The 25,692-nt window shown below is 37.2% G+C and overlaps 4 protein-coding genes across 4 annotated transcripts; 1 reads left to right on the forward strand and 3 right to left on the reverse strand.

The window, feature by feature from the left end:
- Positions 1-302: 302 nt before the first annotated feature.
- Positions 303-9,836, reverse strand: ipmka (inositol polyphosphate multikinase a). Its single transcript, XM_057342892.1, has 6 exons — positions 9,114-9,836; positions 7,289-7,374; positions 6,754-6,850; positions 4,538-4,710; positions 1,771-1,852; positions 303-1,345 (listed from the first exon to the last, which is right to left on the reverse strand). The coding sequence occupies exons 1-6, from the start codon at positions 9,268-9,270 to the stop codon at positions 870-872; spliced, it is 1,071 nt and encodes a 356-aa protein (XP_057198875.1). The 5' UTR covers positions 9,271-9,836; the 3' UTR covers positions 303-869.
- Positions 9,837-9,946: 110 nt separating this feature from the next.
- cisd1 (CDGSH iron sulfur domain 1) lies at positions 9,947-12,536 on the reverse strand. The gene is made up of 3 exons (XM_057342893.1): positions 12,381-12,536; positions 11,556-11,761; positions 9,947-10,855 (listed from the first exon to the last, which is right to left on the reverse strand). Exons 1-3 carry the CDS (start codon positions 12,406-12,408, stop codon positions 10,766-10,768), a joined length of 324 nt encoding a protein of 107 aa, XP_057198876.1. The 5' UTR covers positions 12,409-12,536; the 3' UTR covers positions 9,947-10,765.
- A 523-nt stretch (positions 12,537-13,059) lies between these two features.
- On the forward strand, positions 13,060-22,538 carry polr1b (RNA polymerase I subunit B). Its single transcript, XM_057342847.1, has 15 exons — positions 13,060-13,268; positions 13,356-13,523; positions 13,949-14,095; positions 14,180-14,312; positions 14,420-14,556; positions 15,725-15,948; positions 16,114-16,285; positions 16,380-16,548; positions 16,630-16,911; positions 17,001-17,134; positions 17,346-17,516; positions 18,533-18,689; positions 18,895-19,091; positions 19,172-19,422; positions 19,808-22,538. Exons 1-15 carry the CDS (start codon positions 13,095-13,097, stop codon positions 20,688-20,690), a joined length of 3,399 nt encoding a protein of 1,132 aa, XP_057198830.1. The 5' UTR covers positions 13,060-13,094; the 3' UTR covers positions 20,691-22,538.
- Positions 22,539-22,691: 153 nt separating this feature from the next.
- Positions 22,692-24,395, reverse strand: nanp (N-acetylneuraminic acid phosphatase). The gene is made up of 2 exons (XM_057342435.1): positions 24,196-24,395; positions 22,692-23,727 (listed from the first exon to the last, which is right to left on the reverse strand). The coding sequence occupies exons 1-2, from the start codon at positions 24,286-24,288 to the stop codon at positions 23,089-23,091; spliced, it is 732 nt and encodes a 243-aa protein (XP_057198418.1). The 5' UTR covers positions 24,289-24,395; the 3' UTR covers positions 22,692-23,088.
- Between the last annotated feature and the right edge of the window lie 1,297 nt (positions 24,396-25,692).

The raw sequence follows: 25,692 nt of genomic DNA on the forward strand, positions 1-25,692 counted from the left end.
TGCAGACTGTACAGACATTATTTCATTCCATTAGATGTAGACCTTTTTTCTTAAAAACATGCTTTTAAATTGTGAGATTTGGGACATTTAAGGGAAAAACATCTAGTGGTAAACATACTGTTAAAAAGATCTAATTTAATTGGATCTTCAGATGTACTACAGAAAAAAAGCAACTTGAAATCTATGAATTCTGTACATTAAATGTCAACATGAATCATCTTGTGTAAAAAAGCATGAATCTGCATGTCATTTAGCTTTACCCACCCTAAAATGAATAACTGCACACTGCTTTTTCTCTTTTATTTATTGGCACATTTGAAATATCAAAATTACTTAACAGGCCTTTTGTGTTGGAAACAGAACAACAGTAGTTATTGCATTAATTTTTTACAACATTTTTTACCCATGTGGTTATTTTTGTCAGTGAGAAATCACAAATGTTAAAGAAATAAGTCAAACTTTAGCTTGAAAGTGCATTGTTTCTATTAGCTTTTTATCAGAAATACATTGTTTGCATCAGTAGTTAAGCCATTAATAGAAGTCAGTACTTACACAGTAAGTGTGTTCTGAATAATGTTTTAAAACCACACCTCGACCTGTAAAATGTAACTTTGGCATCATTTACATCTATCATCATTTCATTCTAAATCTGTATATTGCGATGATAGTTCATCATTACATTAAAGGACAAACCCTTTGTGGGCCATGTGTTCAGAGTTTATAGCATACTGTAGGCCTATGTAAGCTGTATGCATAGCATATGATTTTGCACTGGATTATGATCAATTTAAAGTAATAAATGTGAATCAAGACAGGGTTGATCACAAACAACAACAGACCACATTTCATTTCACAACAGATCATTGACGTCAGTCCTTCAGTATCTGTTCTAAGTTTGAGAGAAGGTTCCTCAGTCCGTACATGTAGCTCTCATCAGGACCATCACTAGGAAACACATGAGCAAAATCGATCATCTTCACTTCCACTCCTTCTTCCAGTCCAACCTCCTTGTGATGCTTCATTCCAATGTTCTCACCACTTCCTCCACGTGTTCCGTTGATGTTCCTCTCACTGAGGGAAAGATCAGTACAGTAAGGTTGACTGTGTGTTCGGCCTGATCGTGTTAAACTGCCGTGGTTGCACTGTGACTCGGTCTCAACTCTCCTGTGTTTCATTCCATTGACTCTGTGAGGAGAACCTTCATAGACCAGCAGCAGAGAACTGGCGTAGAAATGCAGCCGAGTCTGGCTCTCAAACCAGCGGAGAATGCTTTTGATTTTAGAGATGATCAGGGAAATTGCATCTCTCCGTATGTCTTTGCCATTATGGAAGAATGTAGTCAACCCTGTTGAAAACAAAATCCACAATTTTTTCATCATTTTTTGTGATGACATATAAAATCGCCCCACATGCTTTCGACCATGAATTTTGTATTTTTGTACTCTTATATTTACAAATATTAATTTCTAGACAGTTCGTTATTTTCGATCTGGGCGTATTGTAATGAAATAAAAAATGACATTTTCAAGATTTTGCAAGGCCTGAAAATCATTAATTTCTTTTTTAAATTAATAAATAAATTCCTGGAATATTCCCAGGGCTTCCGTGGCCATGTCTATTTCAATATTTTTTATTAAAAAAAATAATTACTAGGCTATATAAAGTTTTCCATTGCGTATGATTTCTTTAATTTAATTTTTGAATTCATTTTTTATAGGTTTTTATGACCGCGAGAACCCAAACAAGTCAATCATGAGAATGGAGCCATACCATTTTCAACAGTGTCCTTTCCAAGACTGCGTCCATAGAGCTGGTCATAGGTAATGTAACTCTCGGAGTTGATTTGGTACACCTGAGGAGAGAATATAGAAAAAGACAAGAAGACATCTATCAGTATGAGCAAACATCATTAGTACTGTTAGTTTCCTAACAGAAATAGAACCTCAGATATGTAACACAGGCAGTACTCATTGCAAGGCATTATGGGATTGCCTTATCCACGGAAGATACATGTGATGCGGCTGTACAATTTGGCTAAAATTAGCCTGTAAGAACCGACTGCGCTCCCACACTCCTGCCATCTACAAAGGCAGCTCTGGGTTTTGGAGCAGACACTCACGCGCAAACAGGCCTAAAGTTGCGATGAGCAAGTTCCACTGGATGGATTTCCACGCTCACGTCCGCCATACGACAGAACAAATGAAACAAACGGAAATAACATGGAAAGAGCGAGAGAGGGGACTGTGACAGCAGCTGGCAATTGTGTCTCAGCCTAGAGACACTGAAAGTAATTAGATGGGAAGAAACAAGCACAAGCAGAGAGTCGAAACAGAAGAGGATTTACTGAGGTGTGGAGGAGAGAACCACTAAACAGAGGGCCAGAGATGGAGAACTTCCACAAGATCATGAATTATGAGCTACCTTCAACAACATCGCAGGGCAAAATAGATGCAGCAACACCGCAAGTATTACAGGGAGAGAGTCATTTGTTCTGTTTTCAGCATTAACTAAATTCTGCACGACACAACAAAACCGTAGACAATCAGAACAGGATGTTTAATATGCAATTATTTGAAGCTGGTTGACTGACAGGTTAGTGGGCGGTCATTTATTATTTATAAATTAATACATTTAATTCATCATGTGTAGTCTCCTTTTGCACCTGAATTTAGTGTTGCCCATTTGTGATTGTTCAAAATATCCTGCCCTTTACAAAACATAAGAACATTTTATTGAGTATCCTTATTCAAGTATATACTTTTAGTATACTTTGTTTGGCAAGTGTACTGATATCAATATACTTGTATATGTACTATTTTAATACTACTTGGGACTAAATTCACCCACGTAGTTTAATAAAAATACTTTTAAATTTAAGAATAACAATAGCAAACTTCGAGTACACAATGTTTTGTACAGCAGCTATACTACAAGTGTAGCCTACTATTGGTATACTGATAGTTTACTAGTTCATTACTTTTTGCACCATTTTTAGTTCATGAAAAGACACTTTGAAGTATAATCAGTAATCTAGCAGTTTAGTAGTTTAATACTGCATGTACACTTGTAAGATTTCTTATAAACTTAACATCACACTTTATTATTTATATATAATTTTGGCACTTTAAGTGTACTGCTACAGTATATTCCAATGTAGGTAGTACATTTTAAAACATACTTAACTTATTCTAACTGTACTTATATAACTGAAGTATATCTCGATCAAAAGATTGAGTACATATAAAGGAAAATATACGTAGGCTTAGTATACTCGTAGGCTATACTAGTATACTTAGTCATTTTCATTTCTGATAAACAAATAAAAACTAGACTAAAAGTATAGTGTCTTGTTTTAAGTTTAAAAGAAGTATTCAGATATAAACTTAGTTTTTGTCTTGTCATTTTTTAAAAGTAATCCTCAAAGTCTTGCCTTTTATACTATACTTATCTCCTTACAGGTAAAGAAAATATGTATCTCTTCTTGATGCCTGCTGCTGTCTGGTTGTGTTACAAAATTGTATCGCAAAGTAAATTTCATCCTACAAAATTCAAATTAGCACCTCCTACTGGCTGGATAATATAAGTAACATTCAGATTGATCATCAAACTGTATATCAATGGAAAAAGTATAAACTGTACTATCACTAAAATGACTAATCATCCACATTCGTGGTTAGTAAATCACTAAACAATGGGTGCAGAATTCCACCACTCTTGGAATAAAGAGATGAGGGCAGAAAGGCAGGAGATCTTTACAATCATTGATTCTGAAGTGAGAATCCAGATGGAATTAGTTTAATCTGTCTCTGTCTTCAAGTTTGACCTTGTTTACAACCACTGCAGTATGGTGAGCTGAACTGCCGGCTGGAGAAACCGAAGTGAAGCAGGACGACGAGTGTGTGTTTCACACACACCACAATCTTCTCATCAAATGTCTTATCAGGGGTAATTAACAAAGTGTCTGGAGAAGCTGTGAATATTGATCAAGCCTTACAAGATGGAGGACGGGGATTTCTGTTCTGCAGCAGTGAAACCAGACCTTTAGAGACCTCAATCACGATGATCTCATCACAAATGAGATCTTTTTAACATCTTGGTTGTTTCGTTTGGAAAAGTAATGAGATTAAATGGAAAGTAAATGGAGACATTTGCTTCTTATCGTCCACTTTTGGGATTTTCTGCCTTGGGTCTCCTTTAGAGTTTCAGTGGAAAAACTCAACAAAGTCTCAAGCACAAAACCACCGAGACATTTCTCAAAATATCTTCTTTTGTGTTCTACAGAAAAAAAAATGCATGAACTGCATGAGGGTAAATAAATGATGACAGAAATGTATTTTTGAGTGAACTATCCCTTTAAACGGACAAAAAAAAACTTCTCGTAAACCATGAAATAGCTACTTCTGGGCAATACTTTTTCCTCCGATTTAACATATTTATGACCCACCACACTTGGTACATAAAAATGAAATCAGATACAGGTATAAAATAAGTGATATAAAGAGGATATGACAGAAGTGATGAAGACACAGACACTCACCCTCATGCCTAGTAACAGGAAGCCGATATCCTCCATCAGAGGATACTTCCTAATCTGCTGTTCACGTTTCTCATGTGATGCAAATGGGTCGTAACTTCTCCTCCCGATCTTCACATCCATGATGCAGGGCCGTAAAAACCTCTGTGTCACATTCTCCAGCTTCAGATACAGCTCTGAGAAATACAACAAATGAACAGAGACCAGTTTACTCAATTATACTTGTATTGCATTTAACAATGTAAAACAACTTTTGATTTGATCTTCAAATCTCAATATCAATACCAGACTGCCACCTTGAGGCGGAAATATGCAATGACAGTTGTCTAGTGAAATAAATGAATTACTTAGCACGATTATATTTTTGTCTATAAAACATTATCTTATAAACTAAATTAAAGACGACTTTGACTGATTGCAAAAAAAACAAAACAATTTAAACAGATGTTGTGAAGATATTGTTACAGTGAACTTTTGGGTACAGTAACCATGAAGTGAAAATCTCATACATGACCCCCAGGCAGAATTAAAAATAAAATTTTATCAAAATCTTTTGAAATAAATAGCTAATAAGAACTCAGAATAGATGGAAACTTAATAAAATGCCAAGAGCACATTTTTACAAATTCCATGTAAAGACTTACATTAAAGGTGCTAAAATATGACAGAATTGTATTAATTTACAATATTCCTCAAAATGAGTTATATTGAAGTATTCCATTGTTTTGATGAGTTTACTATTATTAAAAACATGTAAAGGAAATATAAATAAATAAGCAGTGTTGGGTAAGTTACTAGTTTAATTAATTAATTAGTTACTAATTACATATTCAATAGTGTAATTAGATTACTGTACAAATTACTCTCTCCAAAAAGTATTTAGTTACTTATTACTAACTACTTTCTATATCCTACATCAACCTTGATTAGTTAAGTGATTGAAGGATAGACATGAAACGGCTCTTTTAATTCATTCAAATAAATAATATTAAACTACATAAAGTACCCTTATCAACTGACCAAAGTATTACAAATGTGAGAATTATACATTAAAGCAAGAATTTTAAAGTTAGACTTTGAATTTTGATGTCAATTCCTCTATTGCACACACATACACAAAGTATTTAGTTTAATTACATCAGAAGTAACTGTAATTAAATTACAGAAAAAATAAGAGTAATCCCTTACTTTACTTTTTCAAGGGGAAAGTAATTAAATTACAGTAACTAATTACTTAGTAACTAGTTACACCCAACACTGTAAATAAGTGAGCCTAAACTTTTGAACAGTAGTGTCTGTGTTTTCTTGCTGACAAGTGTATACAGCACAAAGCACATCGATTTTCAAAACATCATTAACCAACACTGAGGTCATTACTTCATTATAGAATCACATTGAGCATTGGATCGTTGACATAGCGACAGATGATTCAGAGGCCGATCAACAGTGTGTGAACTGATAAACCTCCACAATCAGCACTAAAGCCATATCAATACTTTCAGCCGAGTTCTTCTGTAGAGCTGTCAGCAAACACAGGTCTGTATTGTGTGCTGTTGCTGGGAAGGTCAAACAGAAGCACAAGAAGATGCATAGAGAAGGTGAACAAAGGTTTAAAGTCCAGCATTGATAAAGTGAACGCTCCTTATACAGACTAAACAAACATCCCACTCATCCAGTTCATGTACTTTGGACACAAGGACGCGTCGCCCACAACGATGCAGAGAGCGTGAGGAAGGTTTCGTGTGTTTCTGCTTTCTCATATAGTTCATGCCAATGCTGGAAGACAATCCCATAGCAAATAGCAAACTATAATGATCAATTATTAACTAAAAAGTAACTTTCTGAAGTTACCAAGATAACACAAGCCTAAACTGACCTTCAGGGAAAAGCCCAATTTTAATGGACATAAAAACGTTAGTCTAGGATTTACTCCACAGATCAACATATAAAAACTTTTCTTGTACTAGTTTCTATACTGCACAATACTATGAGTATTTATAATTGATTATAAAAGTCACTTATTCAAGTTGTATAAGTCACTTTGGATAAAGGTTTCTGCAAAATTACCAAAAGTACGGAATTAAAACTGTATTCTTTTTTTTATTTCTTCTTTCTTTATTATTATTAAACATATGAAAGAGATTGTACAAATTCACACAAATTGGCAACCTTGTAAAAGGTTCAGAATTGCCGTGAGATTGTGTTGCTTTTAATCTCACCATGCGGGGACTCCCGTGGTGCCCATGTGCCATAGAACTTGGGAAGATGTTTTTGCAGGTCCAGTAGCCCCACATCTGTGCAGTCTTTATCATATACCTGCAGAACAGTGACATGTGCCTTACAGTTCAGATCTAAGATACCAGACATTTCCTTTTCCATCTCAAGATGGATCTTTTGGGTATGTGTCCTTCACAGCTCCTTCCTGGATGTGGAACATTCTTCCTAACTCAGTCCGGTCAACCATATCTCTCACAACATTCAAAAAACTACTTAAAACCCATCTCTTCTGTGAATACTTGACAGACAAATGAGGAAAAAAAAACTCTCTCTTTCTCTCAACAGGTATTGGTCTGGTTTTTGTTGAAGCTAGTAACTTTGTATGAGCACCTATTGTATTATTGCTCCAGTATGACATATAGCTCCCTGAACTCTCTGTAAGTCGCTTTGGATAAAAGCGTCTGCTAAATGACTAAATGGAAATGTGTGATTTGCGTAACTCCAAGGTCTGTCCGAAGCAGAGTGAAGGTCAGTTACCTGTTTGTAGAAGAGCATCTCTCGTGGGCCTCTCGGAGGAGGTTGTAGCTGTTTGAGTATTGTGCCATCAGGATGCTGCAGAACACCTGTACGGGTGAACCAAAAGACTGAAACCCTGTGGACACTGATGATCATCACAACGTACAAATCACACCCACATACAGATGTCTATTATTCATCTGAAGGAAGACTTTTGTAAAATCATAAATGCCTTTATAACATTACATTCATTTGAGGATCAATGCCAAGAAACATTTGATGAAACTGTATTTTCATGCTTCGCTTTATAATGGAATTTGTTAGCCTGCCTTTATCTACTTTTATCTACTCACCCCATGAAACACAAGAAAAACTAAAGTGCTGACCACTCACGATCTGGCAGTCCACACGGTCCATCAGATAACAGCTCTCAGTGGCTAATTCAGTGTGAAATCCCCCTGAACCACAATCACGAATGACAGCAGAGGAAGTGATGTCATCTGACTGCTGAGGTTCAGCGGCTGAGTGAGGGGGACACACCTAAATCCCTATGGCAATATCTTACGTGTGTAAGAATTCCTATTGAAACCATAATTTAGGAACCAGTTCCAAAGCATCCTAATGGACATTTTCCAACATGACAAAATCTCCTTTTTATATGGGTTCTTGATCCTTAAAGGGATACTTCACCCAAAAATGAAAATTCTGTCATCATTTACTCACCTTCGAGTTGTTCCAAATCTGAAAGATATTTGGAAGAATGCTTATAACCAAACAGATCTTGCCCCCCATTGACTCCCATAGTAGGAAAAATTACAATTTCTTTGTTCTGCTCAACACAAAAGAAGACATTTTGAAGAATGTAGGACAACAAACAGTTCTGGGGCACTTTTGACTACCGTTGTATTTTATCCTACTATGGGAGTCAATAGGGGGCAAAATCTGTCTGGTTTTAAGCATTCTTCCAAATATCTTTCTCTGCGTTCATCAGAACAAAGAAATGTATACAGATTTGGAACAACTCAAAGGTGAGTAAATGATGACATTATTTTGGGGGAAGTATCCCTTTAGGACTAGTTCCAAATTATGATATAAACTCAAACAGGAACCTCGTAAAGACCTTTTAAAAACTTTTTTAATGTCCACCACAATCTAATCAAAAGCTACACTACACTTCTCAAAAGTTTTAAGGCTCACTTGACTCAAATGTTTCTTGACATGTGTGCTTAAATGATGAACGCAATTAGTTCTGTAATTAGCTTTCATTACAAAACTAACATTTTATTTAGCCTAAAAATGTTTGGCTTGGATTAATTAAGAGGACAGAATAGCCGGAACTCCTTCATTACTTATTAAAAACATCTCAACAAGCTGCTTGATAAAATGCCATTATTACATTTTTGTAGACATTCTAGGCAAAGTGTGACTGTGACTACTAGTTTGAAGATACTACATAATGAAGTTATTTTGCATTTGTGTAAGGCTATATCATTTCGTTTTGATAAGTTGAATTACTATTATTCCAAAACTTGTCTTAATAAAAGTAACCCTTGAACATTAATGTATGGTAAACACAATAATTCATTAAGCATCAAACAAGATGATAAAAAATTAAACTTTGTCAAGAATTCACATTGTTTCATTTCATCAATGAAATAATTATAATAATATATGCTAAATAAATCCCATGTGAACACGGAATGTAGCAGCCAGGGGTTTTCAATTTTAAAGTTATGATAACTTATAATGTGTCAAATGGCTTATTAGCCTACTTTACAGTTGCTTTGTCGCTCTTCGAAAAAGAAGCGATCATAAACATGGATAAGATCACTTTGTCCAAACTGACCAGTGTTATTGATTCCGTATTTATGTCCGGCTACTTGATGGGAGAAGGGCACGCATCCATCCACCCGCACCAGTGCGTCCAACTCTTTCCTATTTTCCGATTTTTCCAGCATTAGAGATGTTGAGTCCATGATCCGACCGTTCGCTGACATTTCCATTCACAACACTGTGCCAGTTAATGATTTTCCAGAGTGTGACAGACAGGTATTTCACAGGAACATAAACATGTTCAGGTAACTCCTTCATCAGGTCAGAGGCGCGTCTGGTACCCCCGCATGTTCATTCATCACGTGCGTGTGCGCGTTTGGGATGGCCTTATCGATACCAACGTTGGCATTGGTATCGGATCGATATTTCAGTTTAAAGATTTCTAATCTACGCTTAAGTATTGCTTTCGTTTCATTAAAGAGACATGGGTCTGAATATGCAGCTCCTTTCACACGTTACTCCTCCTCTGAGAGTGTGCCATGAACACAATCCGGATTTAATTTTACGCTCCGTCTACACTGGCGTCATATCACTCATTCGGGCTTATTAATGGAGTCGTGACGTCACTCAAACGCGCTGTAGAGTTCCCGTTTTTATTCACGTTTCGATAAGATGCTTAGCATTTTCTTTTTTCTGAAATAATTGTAAATATTTATGCTGAAAAAATGAATACCAATACTATGGCTTCCATTACAATAGGATTATGAACTACTAGGTGTTTGACGTTACCTTAAAACGTCCTTAAAAGAATGCTTATGCTTTTATACGACTGTGACGTCACATCAAGGTGAGTTGTGTCTGTGCGCATCAACGTCTCACAAAACTGCGCAGGAACTCACAACAAAATCCGTTTGACAAAGTTTTATTAAATATCAAACATGACGTACAGTGCACTTCTCTGCGAGGAAAAACAAACATTCAACCATGCCCCCAAAAACCGGATTTTCTGGCCTGTTATGGAAATAGATAATACACACTAACAAATGTAGAGAGCACAGCTTTCTAAATGGCAGACAAAAATATAATTAGAGTGAATAAATGTCAAATTTCACACCAAATTAGATATCTGTCAGATTTAGTGATTATGGTTCAAAAAATAGAATCCTTAAATACATACAATGGGATTGATCCTTTAAAGTCACGGGTGACAAACTGTATATTAGGCAAAGAGCGCACATGAATGTGGCCATTTAGTTTTCATACAGATTACACATTCATATCCATTTTAAAACAACCCCCCACTAATATGTTGCTCATTCAGGCTCCGGGAATCTCATACGAGCAGTAGTGTGTAAACTTTCTGGACTAATGTAGTGGCTTTAATCTATAACCAGTGTTTAAACATGTTTAGGAGAACGTTTGGATTATCCAGCACACATATGAAATCCAATTAAGTCTACAGAGATGAAGAGGAAAAAAGATATGCATTCTTTAATTATACCCAGATACCTAATCCAAAAATCGCTAATTTAAATATACAGAAGTACCAAGACATACTGGCAAACTACTGGTCAGTTCACCTAAACCGGTCAACCGTACATTATATGATCAAACACGTACACACAGAATAACATAACCAGACAATATCACCAAACCTGAGCACACATGTAAAGACACACTAATCACTAATATGAATAGACTGTTGTGAGCAGCTCAGCGTACGTCTTAAGCCTCCTTGCGTTTTATGATCAAAGGACCAACGTTGTCTCCTGTTTCCTGATTGTGTTTCGCGTGTGCGCCGTCACAGTATGGAAACTGAAAGAAATCACAGAAACATTATAACTGTGGCGTGTGTGCAACCTTACATTTAATGCCAAGCGATACATTCTACAGAAATTTATTTTTGAATATAGCCCAAAAGACTATAGTCCAGACTACTTTAATGGTACTTTGGCACCTTTTGCCGTTTTAGGATTTGAAAGAATAAATAATCTCTTAATTTCCTTCAAACCAAATCTTGGATTTCTCTCAACAATTTCTCAACTGTTGCAAATAAGAAAGAAAATGAAATGGGGTGAGAACTGGGATCAACATGAAAGTTATGAGGAAAAAAACACATTTATGGGCAAACAAGAAAATTTGGTGAAATCTGGTGGGTCCAGGTTGGGATGGTTGAGCCCGAATGCAGAGTTATGAAGGCAAAAATCACCCATGTGATCCACAACGTGATCACACGGTAATGTACATCTCACACGAAAAACTTCACAGCAGAATTAAAATGTCACTTTTCTACTTCTGACAACATCTAAAGTCTATTATTTAAATACCAGCAATGCATATCCTCAAATTTGGTTCGGATGAAAACTACTGTTTAAACTAAGTGTCTGTTGAAAGCAATTCTGTATTTTGAGTTATGATGGTTCAAGGTCAAACAGCAGCTGGCTAACGTTACACAACATCATTCATGACCGCTGTAATAGTAATTTATCACAAACCATTCGTAAAGGTCTCTCACCTTTTTGGATCTCCAGCATCTACAGTAAACGGCTTTGTCGCCCAGGTCTTCCATGTCAAAGGCATGCACCACTTTGGGGTTGTCCTTCTGCACATCAAGGTTCACCTTTGGCTTCACACATGTGTCTTTCTTACAGATTGTTTTGTAAATGAGGATTCCTACTGCAGCAGCTCCAACTGACACAGATACTGCCGTGATGATCTCGGCTGGAGAGACACGAGACATCTTACCATCCAAACACTCTAATCCTATTATTTTCAGTATGCTCAACTAATTTATATAGCTACATATATAGTATGAATAATGTTAATAACATAAATTATTAAAATGTATTACTTTAACATTCTTTTTATGTTATATTATATAACATATGTTTTGAATACTTAAATTTGTCCAAATGTATTTTAAATACGATAAAACCAGAATAGATTCTAGGCCTCTTTAACGCCGATAACATCATCAAGGACAAAACAAATATCTTAACCGTTAAATGTCGAAACCACTATAAATAATCATAGTAACTAAATGACTGTCAGTTATTGAAAATTTAGTTTGAAGAAACCTGATATGATCAATACTTGATACACTTGATACAGAAATAACGAACCAAAGTTAAAGTGAAGACTATTTTAAATCCACGATTTAAAACCCCTTAAATGTGTTTGTCACAAATCTAGCGCGTGAGTATATACATTAGATTCAGTTAAATTACTGCGGAATTGTGACCATGAACACAAACGCGTTCTCAACACAGCACCTTGGCCTGTCCTAAACCCGGTTTCTTTTACATTACAAACGTATCATTAATAAGATCTTTAACGTTACCTTTGCTGAAGGTGTTTGACGCGCTCATGTTTGATTGTTATTATGTGTAAGTCTGTGTATTTTATATTATGGTTTGCTCATAGTTCAAATATCCACAAATGTCTTCAAGGCCGATGATACATATCGAGCCAACTAACGAAGCGCTAAATCTGCGCAGCGAGCGTTTGAAATGTGGTTTACTTCACCAAAGCAGGACTTTTATTTTGACGTTTGGTTGACCTCTGCTAGTGCATGAGTTCGCAGAAAGTTGAAAAAGTGGTCGCATGCACGGTTGCCAGATCCTTGTAACAAAACCAGCCCAGTGCCCATAGAAATCTAGCTAGCAACTTCAGACTGGACTGGAACGATGTGGCAGTAATTTATGACGTTGCAAAAATATGTACACAATCTCAGCAATAGAATGCTACATCATGTTTGTGTCATATTATTCATTTTAAACTGTATTTATTTGATTATCTTGTACTTTTATATTATTTTCCCTTTCATTTATCCTTATTCACTTTGCCTACTTTGCCAACGTCATAATATTACGAATTTTACAATACTGTGAATTTTACAAATCATGGCAATAAAGCTCTGTTGGCACTGCAAATTCCAATGTGATTGCTTTTGAGAAAGAAATGAGAAGGAATTCATTTTAAAGTACTTTTATTTTGAAATAGCCTAACAGGAAGTTGGGCGCACGTTGACAAACACACGTGTGTGCACAGCAGCATGGATCTCTCAAAGTGGTGCAATTTATCCTCCGCTCCGAGTTTAAAGAATTTGACAGAGGCAGGCTTTGGTGTCCCGAAAAAGAAACAGCACGTGCTCGTGCAGCACCTGGTGAAAGCGCACATCGAGTCGTTTGATCAGGCTGTTACTGATGGACTGTGTCGTGTTGTGGGGGTAATTTAAGCACCGCATATTTTGTTTTTATCTCTGGGAGAAATGTGAAATATGAATAAAATGTACGTGTCTTTCTGTTTGTTAAAGGCTATTCCTCCACTGGAGTTCACGTTCAAGGAAGAGAGAATCAGTATGTCTTATGTGGAGGCTGTGATGCACACTCCATCAGTCTCTAAAGGAGGAATCAGCAAAGATCTGAGGGTCTTTCCTGCTGAATGCAGAGGCAGACGATGTACTTACAGAGGAAAGCTGGTGGTATGTGACACGATCAAATCAATCACTTTATTATTGGTGTTGACTGCTGTCTGTAGCTTATGACGTGTCAATGTGATCATGTACTTCATGTGATCTATGATTTAGGTAATATAGGTGGTCTGCTTGTTCCATGGCATAAGCTTTCAAATGATTTTGTTACTTCAACTTTCCGTCATTTTTTGAGATGTGTTATATTATATATATATATATATATATATATACAACGAAAACACTGTACTTTTCAAATCTCAAAACATTAGCCACAAATTGCATTTATTGAAACTAAGCCTAAAATACAGCACACATGACCGTTCATGTTGAAATTTTAGCACCCCATCATCTGGCTTGTCCCACTGCCGTGAAGTTAATGCATGACGTGCCCCCTTTAAATAAACAAGAGTGAATGTTTTTTATTCTCTCCACAGGCAGATGTGAGCTGGTCCATAAATGGAGTACCTAAAGGAATCATCAAGCAGTCTTTGGGTCAGGTGCCTGTCATGGTCAAATCTAAACTGTGCAACCTTTACAGTCTCTCGCCCAAAGAACTCATCGAGCATCACGAGGAAGCCGAGGTACAATCACACATCTCAGATCTTTCTAAAACAACCTATAATGCGGGAGAAATCATTTATTAAATTGTATTTTTTCACCAACAGGAAATGGGCGGTTATTTTATCGTGAACGGCATCGAGAAAGTGATTCGTCTGCTGATCATGCCGAGGAGAAACTATCCCATTACCTTGTGTAGACCCAAATTTAAGAGCAGGGGTCAGGGCTACACACAGTACGGTGGGTGCTGCCTCTTTCCGCCTGAAAATATTTTCTATTAATTCTTAATTAAATCCTACTTAAAATTAAATCATACACAGATTGATTCATTATGACTTTGTGTGCAGGTATTTCAATGCACTGTGTAAAGGAGGAACACACAGCCATTAATATGAATCTTCACTACCTGGATAACGGAACAGTTATGCTGAATTTCATTTACCGGAAAGAGCTGTTCTTTATTCCCTTGGGCTTTGCGCTGAAGGTAAAATAAAGTTATTATAACAAATGACATTTTTTAACATCGACGGTAAAAAAAAACAAAAAAAAAGTATTTTCATACATTTATACGTTTCGGTATTGTTACTCATAAGCAGAAATGACAAGGTATTGGCACAACACTGAGCTCAAAACAACAGTTTAACATAACATTTACTAAAAAGTAGTCGTCCAAAACTTCAGAAGTGTACATTTGATCGTTTTTTGTCTTTTATGACAAATACTGTCCTCACGAACCAAGTTGCAGACAGTCACCCATCATCGCTTCATCCCACCTTCCCTGTGCTACAGAAATTTCTAGAATTTGAATAGAATAGAATATGAAAATGTGTACAGTTTATGTTTATTTGCAATATATCGTAGTTAATGGTATAAGCTCAAAATTTACTCAAGCTAAATAGACACTAAAACATTGATGCTACATGAAAATAAATATTACCACATTGATAAGCACCACAGAATTGTACAAGAACTATAAGACTGTCGGGCGATATAACAATTTGTTACACTGTGTAATCATCGAAAATAGGGCTGCATAACGATTAATCGCGACTAATCGTTTGCAGAATAAAAGTTTTTGTTTACATAATATATGTTGGTGTACTGTGTGTGATAATTATGTATTTATAAATACAAACACATGGATGCATGCATGATTTTAAGAAAAAATATATTTAATATATAATATAAATTATATATATAAATATAAAACATATCAAAAGTTACATATTTCTTAATTATATACAGTACATGCATGTACGTGTATTTATATATACATTATTATCATACGCAGTACACCAACATATATTATGTAAACAAAAACGTTTATTCTGCAAACGATTAGTCGCGATTAATCATTATGCAGCCCTAAAAAATAAACACAATATATGCGTGTGGGTAGTTGAAAAATAAATGTCTAAAGGTGTGACAGCAAACTTAGAAAAAACTAACAATGAAGATAAAAAAATCTCTCTAATGCTATTTATATTATAGGCTAAATATGAATATTCATATAAAATAAAATAATAATATATTACTAACAGTTTGTTTTCAAACTTTTTGCTCGGTCACACCATATACCCACAACAGTATCAATATCACTTATGTTTGTGCATTTGTACGCTTATGGAAATGTTTTTTATTTCTTTTACTAGGCTCTGGTAGACTTCTCGGATTTCCAAATCTATCAGGAGCTGATCAAAGGTCGAGAGGAGAACTCGTTCTTCCAGAGCTGTGTCTCTCAAATGCTGCGTATGGTCATGGATGAGGGCTGCACGACTAAAGAGAAGGTGCTCAATTACCTGGGCGAGCGTTTCAGGGTCAAGCTGAACCTTCCGGAGTGGTATACTCACAAGCAGTGTGCCAACTTTTTGTTAGAGTGAGTGCCACGTGTAATTGAACACGTCTACTTACAATCATGACAAATTTCTGTATTTCAGTATTTGTTTAGTTATAAATATAATGATATATATATATATATTATAAATTCATGTGATGTAGTACCTGTGCTGTTTTACTATGTTTTACCGCCTTCTGTTTGCAGTGAATGTTTGTGTATCCACCTGAAGACAGATGTGGAGAAGTTTTACACGTTGTGTCTAATGACACGCAAGCTCTTCAGCTTTGCCAAGCAGGAGTGCATGGAAGAAAACCCAGACAGTTTGATGTGTCAGGAAGTTCTCACACCTGGGCAGCTCTACCTCATGTTCCTGAAAGTAAGCTCGGCTTCACCATCTCGTCACGTGTCTGTCTAGACGTAGAGTAAACGTAAGCGCACAAATTGTAAAAGCTGTTCTGAACATCTCTCAGGAGAAGATGGAAGCCTGGCTGATGTCTGTGAAACTGGTCTTGGATAAGAGAGCGCAGAAACTGGTAGGATTGTCTGCAGAGAATCTGCTCAAGGCCTTTACCAAAGCCTCGGATCTCACCAAACCTTTTGAGTATATTTTAGCCACAGGAAACCTCCAGTCCAAGACAGGTATGAAATCGTCAATATTGGGGTCTAGGTCTGGGTTTTCGTTTAATCGTCTTTTAACATTAACGCCTCACTCTTCTGTAGGTCTGGGCATGCTACAGGACACAGGACTGTGTGTCGTGGCAGACAAGCTGAACTTCGTCCGGTATGTTTCTCATTTCCGCTGCGTGCACAGAGGAGCCGCCTTTGCTAAGATGAGGACCACGTCTGTGCGAAAACTGCTGCCAGAGTCCTGGGGTTTCGTGTGCCCCGTGCACACGCCTGACGGAGAGCCCTGTGGTCTCATGAATCACCTGACTGCCAGCTGTGAGATTGTGGCCCCACTTTATCCCACAACCACTTTGCCGGCCCTGCTCTGTTCGCTGGGTAAAGACATCGTATTTTAAACAATCAAATGAAAGGATCTAATATGGATGTAAACTAGTATGTTAAAGTCTTTCTGCATTTATCAATAGGTATGACTCCAGCAGACGGGACCCCTGGTCAGCCGTACTCCGACTGTTATCCTGTCATACTAGACGGGGCCATGATCGGATGGGTGGAGAGAGAGATGGCGTCGTCTGTGGCTGAGTCTCTCCGCAGGTTTAAAGTGAGAAACGACCTCTTTTTGTTTTGTGCTTGAGAAAGGCTCTGTTCAAAGCACCACACTTTGTGTCAATACAAATAATAAGTGTACAATGGATGTAAAATTGAGTTAAAATGTGACTTGAGTGTCCAAATACTGTTTTGGAGCCGTTGTAGATTTTTGCTAAAGCTTTAGACCTGTAAATGTATATTGATGTCATTTCATGTGTCTGTAGGTGCTGGGAGAAAAGAAGGTGCCACCCTGGACTGAGATCGTTCTGGTTCCTCAGACGGGTAAAGCCAGCTTGTACCCCTCTCTCCATCTGTTCACTACACCCTGTCGCATGGTTCGGCCCGTCCGGAACCTCGCCCTGGGAAAACAGGAGCTTATCGGCACCTTTGAGCAGGTGAGAAGTAAGCGATTGAAGAAAACGATGGGATGCAGTTGCTACTTGCTAGCATCACTAATACAGATGTCTTTTAAAGGAGATGAATTTAGAAATGCTCGGAAAAGGTTTTAGCCTGTGGACAGACCAGATTTTACCATTAAAGCGCCTAAACCCTTCCATGAAATGTTGAGTCTATAATACAAAGACTTTTAAGACGAAAATATAAAAAAAATCTAAATGGATTTACTAGTCAACCTTACAGTATTAGTGAGGTTTGCAAACTAGTCAAGTGTTGACAACCGTCTCTTTCTTTACACTTCCTGGTCAAACCTTTGGTCTCTTTAGATGTAGTATACTCTATTGTGTTACTATTGTAAAATGTAGTAAAATTCTACGTACTGTAGTAAAGTTTTTAAACACTTTATTAAATATTCAAGTATACTACAGTATTTACTACATAAATGTATTATAATCAATACTACAGAATACAGTAGTATACATTAACAAAGTGTACTAATTAATATACTACGTTTTAATATGGTAAATATTGAAGGATACTACAGTGGTTTGCCATGTAAGTCGTCATAAAGTCTTCTTGTTTCTTCCAACATGAATAAATGCTTTAATATACTTTACTATTAACAACTTGAAAATCATGAATGAACAACATAAAACATGTTTAAGAAATAAAACGGATTTCAAAATTCAACTGGAATAATGGCGCTCATCTTGACGAGAGGTGAAATACAGATCATATTCTCTGAGGCACATGCATTAAGAATCAATTTGGGGATTTCCCGAATCGATATAGTTTCTTTAAATTAAGATCGGTTAAAATGGAAGAATCGATATTTTTTTACCCAGCCCTATTTATTATAATATTTTTTACATGTGGACTGTGTCCATTTTTCTCTTGTAATAAACTTTGATTTATTGTAGAATTAATTTCATTACTGAATTTAGGGTTTTCTTTATTACTTTATTCTAGTCCTGTTGCTGACATGATATTAAAAATGAATTAATCTTTTTTTCAGGTGTACCTCAACGTGGGAATCTTTGAGAGCGAGATCGAGGAAGGAGTCACCACGCATCAAGAGCTGTTTCCTCACAGCATGTTGAGCGTGGTGGCAGCTTTAATTCCCTTCCCCGACCACAACCAGAGTCCCAGAAACATGTACCAGTGCCAGATGAGTAAGAGCAGCGCTTTGTCGTTTTTTGATGAATTGCCACTGAAACGTTCACACACATCAGTATTATGAAACTTGAAGAACTGCAAGCCGCCGCTTGCCTCCTGGCTGATGTCAGTGAGAGAAATCACTGAAGCGTAATCGTGCTTTTATCAGGAGCTCTTCTGGATACGGTTCAGAAAATGATCTCATCCTCTCGCTCTCTGCAGGTAAACAGACCATGGGCTTCCCGTTGCACTCGTACCAGGACCGGTCCGACAACAAGCTGTACCGTCTGCAGACCCCCCAGAGTCCGCTGGTCAGACCTGTGATGTACGACCACTACAACATGGACAATTACCCTATCGGCACCAACGCGATCGTGGCCGTCATTTCTTACACCGGATATGATATGGAGGACGCTATGGTAAGCAGTCATCCGGTTATATTCCAAAAGCGTTCTCGTGCGTCTGCATTCCTCAATGCTTTTTGTCTGACCGTCCCTAGATTGTTAACAAGTCCTCGTGGGAGCGCGGCTTCGCCCACGGTTCTGTTTATAAGACGGAGCTTGTAGATCTGTCCGAGAAGTTCAGAGGTGAGGACAGCGTCGTGTTTGGGGTGACACCAAATGATCCGAAAGTGATGAATCAACTGGATGCAGATGGAATGCCGTTTATAGGCTCTGTGCTGAAGTATGGAGACCCTTTCTACTGCTGCGTCAATCTCAATACCAACAAGAGTCATGTGACTTTCTACAAGTAAGGCATCACTTAACCGTCAATCATTGTTACTGTACATGCCCAAAATGGGATGGTTCTCCTAAGATAAAGATTCCGTCATTTATTCACCCTCATGTCATTCAAAACATGTATGTGACTCTTTTTTTTGTAGAACACAAGAAGATATTTTGAGAAATGTGGTTTGTGTTCATACAATGGAAGCCAATGGTGGCCAGTGTTGTTTGGTTACCAACGTTCTTTAAACTGTCTTCTCTTGTGCTCTGCAGGTGAAAGAAAGTCATTCAGGTTGCGTAAATGATGAGAGAACGCACATTTTTGTGCAAGCTATCCTTTCCACCCAGTCCAGCTGTACGTTTTAGGCTTTATTTGTTTTCTGCGCATTGTAACTCTTGTTTCTCTCCAGGAGCCAAGAAGATTGTGTGGTGGACAATATCAAAGTATGCAGCAATGACAACGGGACGGGCCGCTTCAAACGCGTCTGCATCACATACCGCATTCCCAGAAACCCCACCATCGGAGACAAATTCGCCAGCAGACACGGTCAGAAGGGTATCCTGAGTCGGCTGTGGCCCACGGAGGACATGCCCTTCAGTGAGAGTGGCATGACCCCGGACATCCTGTTCAACCCTCACGGATTCCCTTCCAGAATGACCATCGGTATGCTCATCGAGAGCATGGCTGGAAAGTCCGGCGCCCTCCACGGCTTGTGCCACGACGCCACGCCCTTCACCTTCTCCGAGGAGAATTCTGCGCTGGAGCACTTCGGCGAGATGCTGAAGGCTGCGGGGTACAATTACTACGGCACCGAGCGACTGTACTCCGGTCAGAGCGGCTTGGAGCTAGAGGCGGACATCTTTATCGGGGTGGTTTACTACCAGCGCCTGCGGCACATGGTTTCCGATAAGTTCCAGGTGAGGACTACGGGAGCGAGAGATAAAGTCACCAATCAGCCGTTGGGTGGGAGGAACGTGCAGGGCGGAATCAGGTTTGGGGAGATGGAACGAGACGCTTTGCTGGCTCACGGGTCATCGTTCCTGTTACACGACCGGCTGTTTAACTGCTCGGACCGGTCTGTGGCTCAGGTTTGCGTAGACTGCGGCAGCCTGCTGTCCCCGCTTCTGGAAAAGCCGCCACCTGAATGGTCAGCCATGCGGCTTAGAAAGACCGTCTGCCTGCTGTGCGATAAGAGCGACTCCATCGAGACTGTGTCCGTTCCGTATGTGTTCAGATACTTTGTGGCCGAGCTTGCTGCCATGAACATTAAAGTCAAATTAGATGTCAAGTAATATTTGCTGTTTGGTTTCATGCATTTGTGGAAAATAAAGTGCCTGAATGTGTAATATTATGGAGTATTCCCTTACAGACTGTTTAAACTAGTGAAGGTTATGCATACAAAGAAAATTGAAATTTAACGATACTGGTTTCATTCATTGTTGATTCTTATATTTAGGAGTTTTGAGAAAGAACATAACCTAGCCCAATGCCTGGTTTATAACACTACTATTTTTGATAACATTGAAATGCTTTTAGAATTAAAGTACCATTTATTACTACATGAGTGTTTCGAAATGTGTTTTTAGATGTAAATTAAATTACACCGATTTAAAGGGATAGTTCACCCCACAAATAAAAAATGTGTTTATTTACTTGGTAACACTTATTCAATATGGTGCTATTAGTTAACATTAAATAATGCATAAATGCATTAGCTAACAATGAACAATTTAGTTTTTCAGCATTTATTAATCCTTGTCAATGTTAGTTCATGTCAATACAGTTGTTCATATTAGTTCATGGTGCATTAACAACGTTTGATTTTAATTATGGATTACTAAATGCTGAAATTAACATGAATTAAAATTAATAAATGCTGTAGAAGTATTGTTCACTGTTAGTTCATGTTAGCTAATGCATTAACTAATTGTTAACAAATAGCACCTTATTGTAAAGTGTTACCATTTACTCTCATGTAGTTCTGAAACACGTCTCAATGGTTTTGTGCCAGTGGGGTCACCAATGTTCTCCAAAATATCTTTTGTGCTTAGGATGACATTTGTGACCCTGGACAACAAAACCAGTCTTATGGGTGAATTTTTTGAAATTGAGATTTACACATCATCTGATGGCTGAATATATAAGCTCCACTGATATATGGTTAGTTAGGATAGGACCATATTTGGCCGAGATACAACTATTTAAAAATCTGGAATCTGAGGGTGCAAAAAATCAAAATATTGTGTAAATTGTTCTTGAAGTTGTTAATGAGAGGCGCTGTAGCCGGCCCTTGCTAAGAAGAAACAGGTTTGTTTTAACACTGTCTATGGGCCTACCGCTGTAATGACATGTCAGATATTCTAAGCTTTAAATAAATATCAAATTTATGTGGGTAATTCCCAAAGAGCGGGCAGCAGCGAGCGAAGTTTGTAGGCGTCTTTTCTGTCATTTTTGTTAGCAATTTTTCTGCATCCACTTACAAAAATAAAGTTTTGATATATCTTCTGGAACATGATCTTTACTTAATATTAATTAATTAAAAAACACTAAATAATTTTGGCATAAAAGAAAAATCGATCATTTTGTCCCATACAATTTTTTGGTGGCTTTTGCCACAAATACTCCTGTGCTACTAAAGACTTAAGGTTTTGTGGTCCAGGGTCACATTTAGGGTAAATAAACAATAAAAGAAGTCTCACAAACCTTATACACTAAAAAATACAAGTAACTAACTTTTGAAGATGATTCGCAACTCTTTTTGAATGATTCATTAATGAGTCATTTGTTTGTAACTCAGTCTGGAGAAGGTCTGCAATTTTTTTGCAGCAAAGATAATGCATTACAAAGACGATACAAAGCTGTATTTGTTAAAAATATTGTACAAACTGTTTATAGATGATATAACTGCTGTTGAAAATACGAGAAAAAGATTCGTTCATACTTTGAAGATGGTTAATATTAGACATGGAAGTTAACTTAATTTTTACAGTATTCACTGGCCAAGTAACATTAAGGTAAATTTGAATAAAAATGTACATGTTTACTGAAACTTTTGAAAGAAAATACCATTTTAAGTAGGGCTGTCAAACTATTAATCGCGATTAATCACATCCAGAATAAAAGTCTGTTTACATAATGGATGTCTGTGTACTGTGCATATTCATTTTGTATTTATAAACACATACATGTACACAAACATGTATATATTTAGAAAGTGGTTACCTGTATTAATTTATATTTGCCAATAATTTAAATTATATGTAAATGTTTATTCATATTATTATTTTTTTTAAATAAATGCATGTTTTGATTAATACAAAATGAATATGCACAGTACACAGACATACATTATGTAAACTCAAACTTTTATTCTAGATGCGATTAATCGTTTGACAGCCCTAATTTAAAGCAAATTTACATTCAGTTTGAACGCTGCACCAGGTAGTAATTGTTTTACTGGCTAATAGGACACACAAATGTATCTGTTACCCGTAAATCATTTATTGAATGGGATATTTTATGGAATCTTCATCTCACGTGATTGTACACATTGTCAAAAGTACAATTCATTTAATGCTTCCTGTTTGGAATAGTCATTATTTTTGCAATTTCATTTAGCAAAGCTAAAGGTGCAAAAACACACTTCATCTTTCAGTCTAAAACACATCTTTATGTCCACAAAGACATACATTATGACAGTTCAGCTAAAACATCCATCAGATTCAGTACACTAGGAACAGTGTAGTCTGGAGTCACACTGCCCGGTGGGATACATCTACTGTCACTGTTTATCCACACGGTTGCCTTTACTCCTGCGTTGATGCCCCCCTGAATGTCCTTACTGAGAGAATCGCCCACCATGATGCAGTCCCGTGGCTGAACTCCCAGGTGCTCGAAACAGTAGGTGAAGATTGAGAGAGCCGGTTTCTGCTCAGGGTGATCTCCACCCACCACCACCTCACTAAAGAGACCCTCGCATCTCACCGCCTTTATCTTCTCCCACTGCGTCTGAGAATCGCCGTTGGTGAGCAGCAACAGTTTGTATTTTTCCTGGAGCTCCTCCAGCAGAGTTCGAACCTCAGGAGACAGGTCGAGCACCTGCAAACGCGTGTTCTTCCACGTGTAGTAGCAACTGGAGGCCAGGGCTGGATCCGGGTCTGTTCCTCGCGCCTCCTGGAGGGCTTCATACCAGTGACGTATCCTCACATCGTCTATCGTTCTGCCTTCTGATGGGTCAAACGATTCATGGAGAAGCTTTTGTAAAAAGAGCTCACAGATGTTTGCAATGTGGCTTTCCTGCACTTGTGTGGAGTTTAGCAGATCACAGACCTACAATGAGAAAACACAGGAGAATTGACAAAAGATGGACCTCACATCAGGAAATCCTGTACTACGTCCAAAAAAAAACACCAGCACTTATGAAAATAAACCATGGATTTACTCAAGTCACCAAAATATAACCGTGAAATCTGTAGTAAAATTGTGTTAATACTGTAATTTTACTACGATACAAACTTAGTTGCTATACTTATACTATAATAAACTATAGTTGCTATGCTATAACGTTACATCAATTATATTAAAACCATGGTTACTATATTTTACTATATAATAAAACCATGGTTAATTCAAAATGAATGGTGCTTTCTTTTTTATATGTACAGGAGTCACAACATATCACTGTAGATTGTAAATATATATTTTAATTAACGTTACAAGATGAGAAAGTGCATGAAGGACTGTCTTGTAAATAAAAAAAATCGTTGTATATTTTGATTCATTGATGTTTTCATTTACCTTCTGAATGGCCACTCGTCCTGCTCCGGCTGTATCGACCAGTGTATTATCCAGGTCAAATATTATGGCTAAAACTCTTTGATTTTCCATCATATTTCACAAACAACTCTGATAATTATAACACTTCCGACAACGCGGAACTGCAGCTGCGCACGTCACACAGGTGCTGTGACGACATGCGGCGTTGCATGCTGGGTAATGCAGTTCCCTACATATAAACTGGATTGTAATGTCTTTCCTCGCATGTAAACTGTATTTATGTATTTATTCTAACTAACAAAGTCATAGGTATCATGAAAGAACAGAGAGGGTACACTACACATTTAAATTCTATTACAAACAGTTTTAAAATGAAAATGTTGAAAGAAGAGCAAAACATCAGTTTGACTGCTTTACTATTTTTAGATTTAGACATTATGCATATTATCTATACACATTTTAATCTCTTTCTCAAGTTGTAAACAAAGTCTTGTCATTCATAAATTTGCACTTGTAAATATGGAATTTAGATAGAAATAACAAAAAGATGTCAAAGTTAAAATAAGGATTTAGCTTGAAAATGTGTGCTTCGGGCTTATAGGCTTAACATTAAAATGTCATCCTATTTTTATCATAATTGTTAGGTAAGCAAATGATCTTAGTAAACAATGGGTGAATGACCAAAAAGGTCAACAGCCATTTTAGCTAATACCGCACAATGTAAGCCTATGTTTTTATACATAAATTGTCTTTTAAAAATAAACATAGCGTGACATCTAATCTTGTGTATGGTTTTTCACTAAGAAGTCACTAAGAAACTCCACAATTCAATAATTCATCATTCCTACATCAAACACTTTATTAATCAAACAATTCATAATGTAAAAAATGAAAGGTTAAATTCTTCAAGAATTGGATCATTTGTATATTATTACTTGAGAGATTTTTTCCAGGATTACTAAACATAGCACACACAACACTAATCAGGTATAATATCTGCAGCAGCTGAATGCAGGCTACGTGCAAGGTTTGATTTTTACTTTTTACAAACATGCTCTCATTCACGTTCTGATCAAATTATATGCGCTGGCCTTTGAGAAACCTCTGTGCGTGAATTTCAGGCTGGGGTTTCATCTCAATGTGTACATGTGGGATGTGCTGACTTCAGACACGTTGACTGTAATATAACAATTTTAAAGGACAGGAAAACATTCAAGAAAATTCAAATGCACATAATTTAGTATTATAAAAAAATATATGAACAATCTAAATGCATATATTTTCACTGATTACACAACATAAAGGCCAACCTGTTTACTACTATCAAATATTACTATAATGGTGTACACTACAACACTTCATTTCAATCAATATGAGGCTTTGACAGAAAACTGCTCATTGCATTTAGGATGCTGTGCACCAAGCCAAGACATGTTCAGTTTTCAACACTCGCCTTTATGTCCCCGTTTGACAAGATATGCTGATATCTTGCATGATGATGATGCATTTGTTTCGTGT

The sequence above is a fragment of the Triplophysa rosa genome, linkage group LG9 (assembly GCF_024868665.1).
Source record: "Triplophysa rosa linkage group LG9, Trosa_1v2, whole genome shotgun sequence".
In the NCBI taxonomy this organism is placed as follows: domain Eukaryota; kingdom Metazoa; phylum Chordata; class Actinopteri; order Cypriniformes; family Nemacheilidae; genus Triplophysa; species Triplophysa rosa.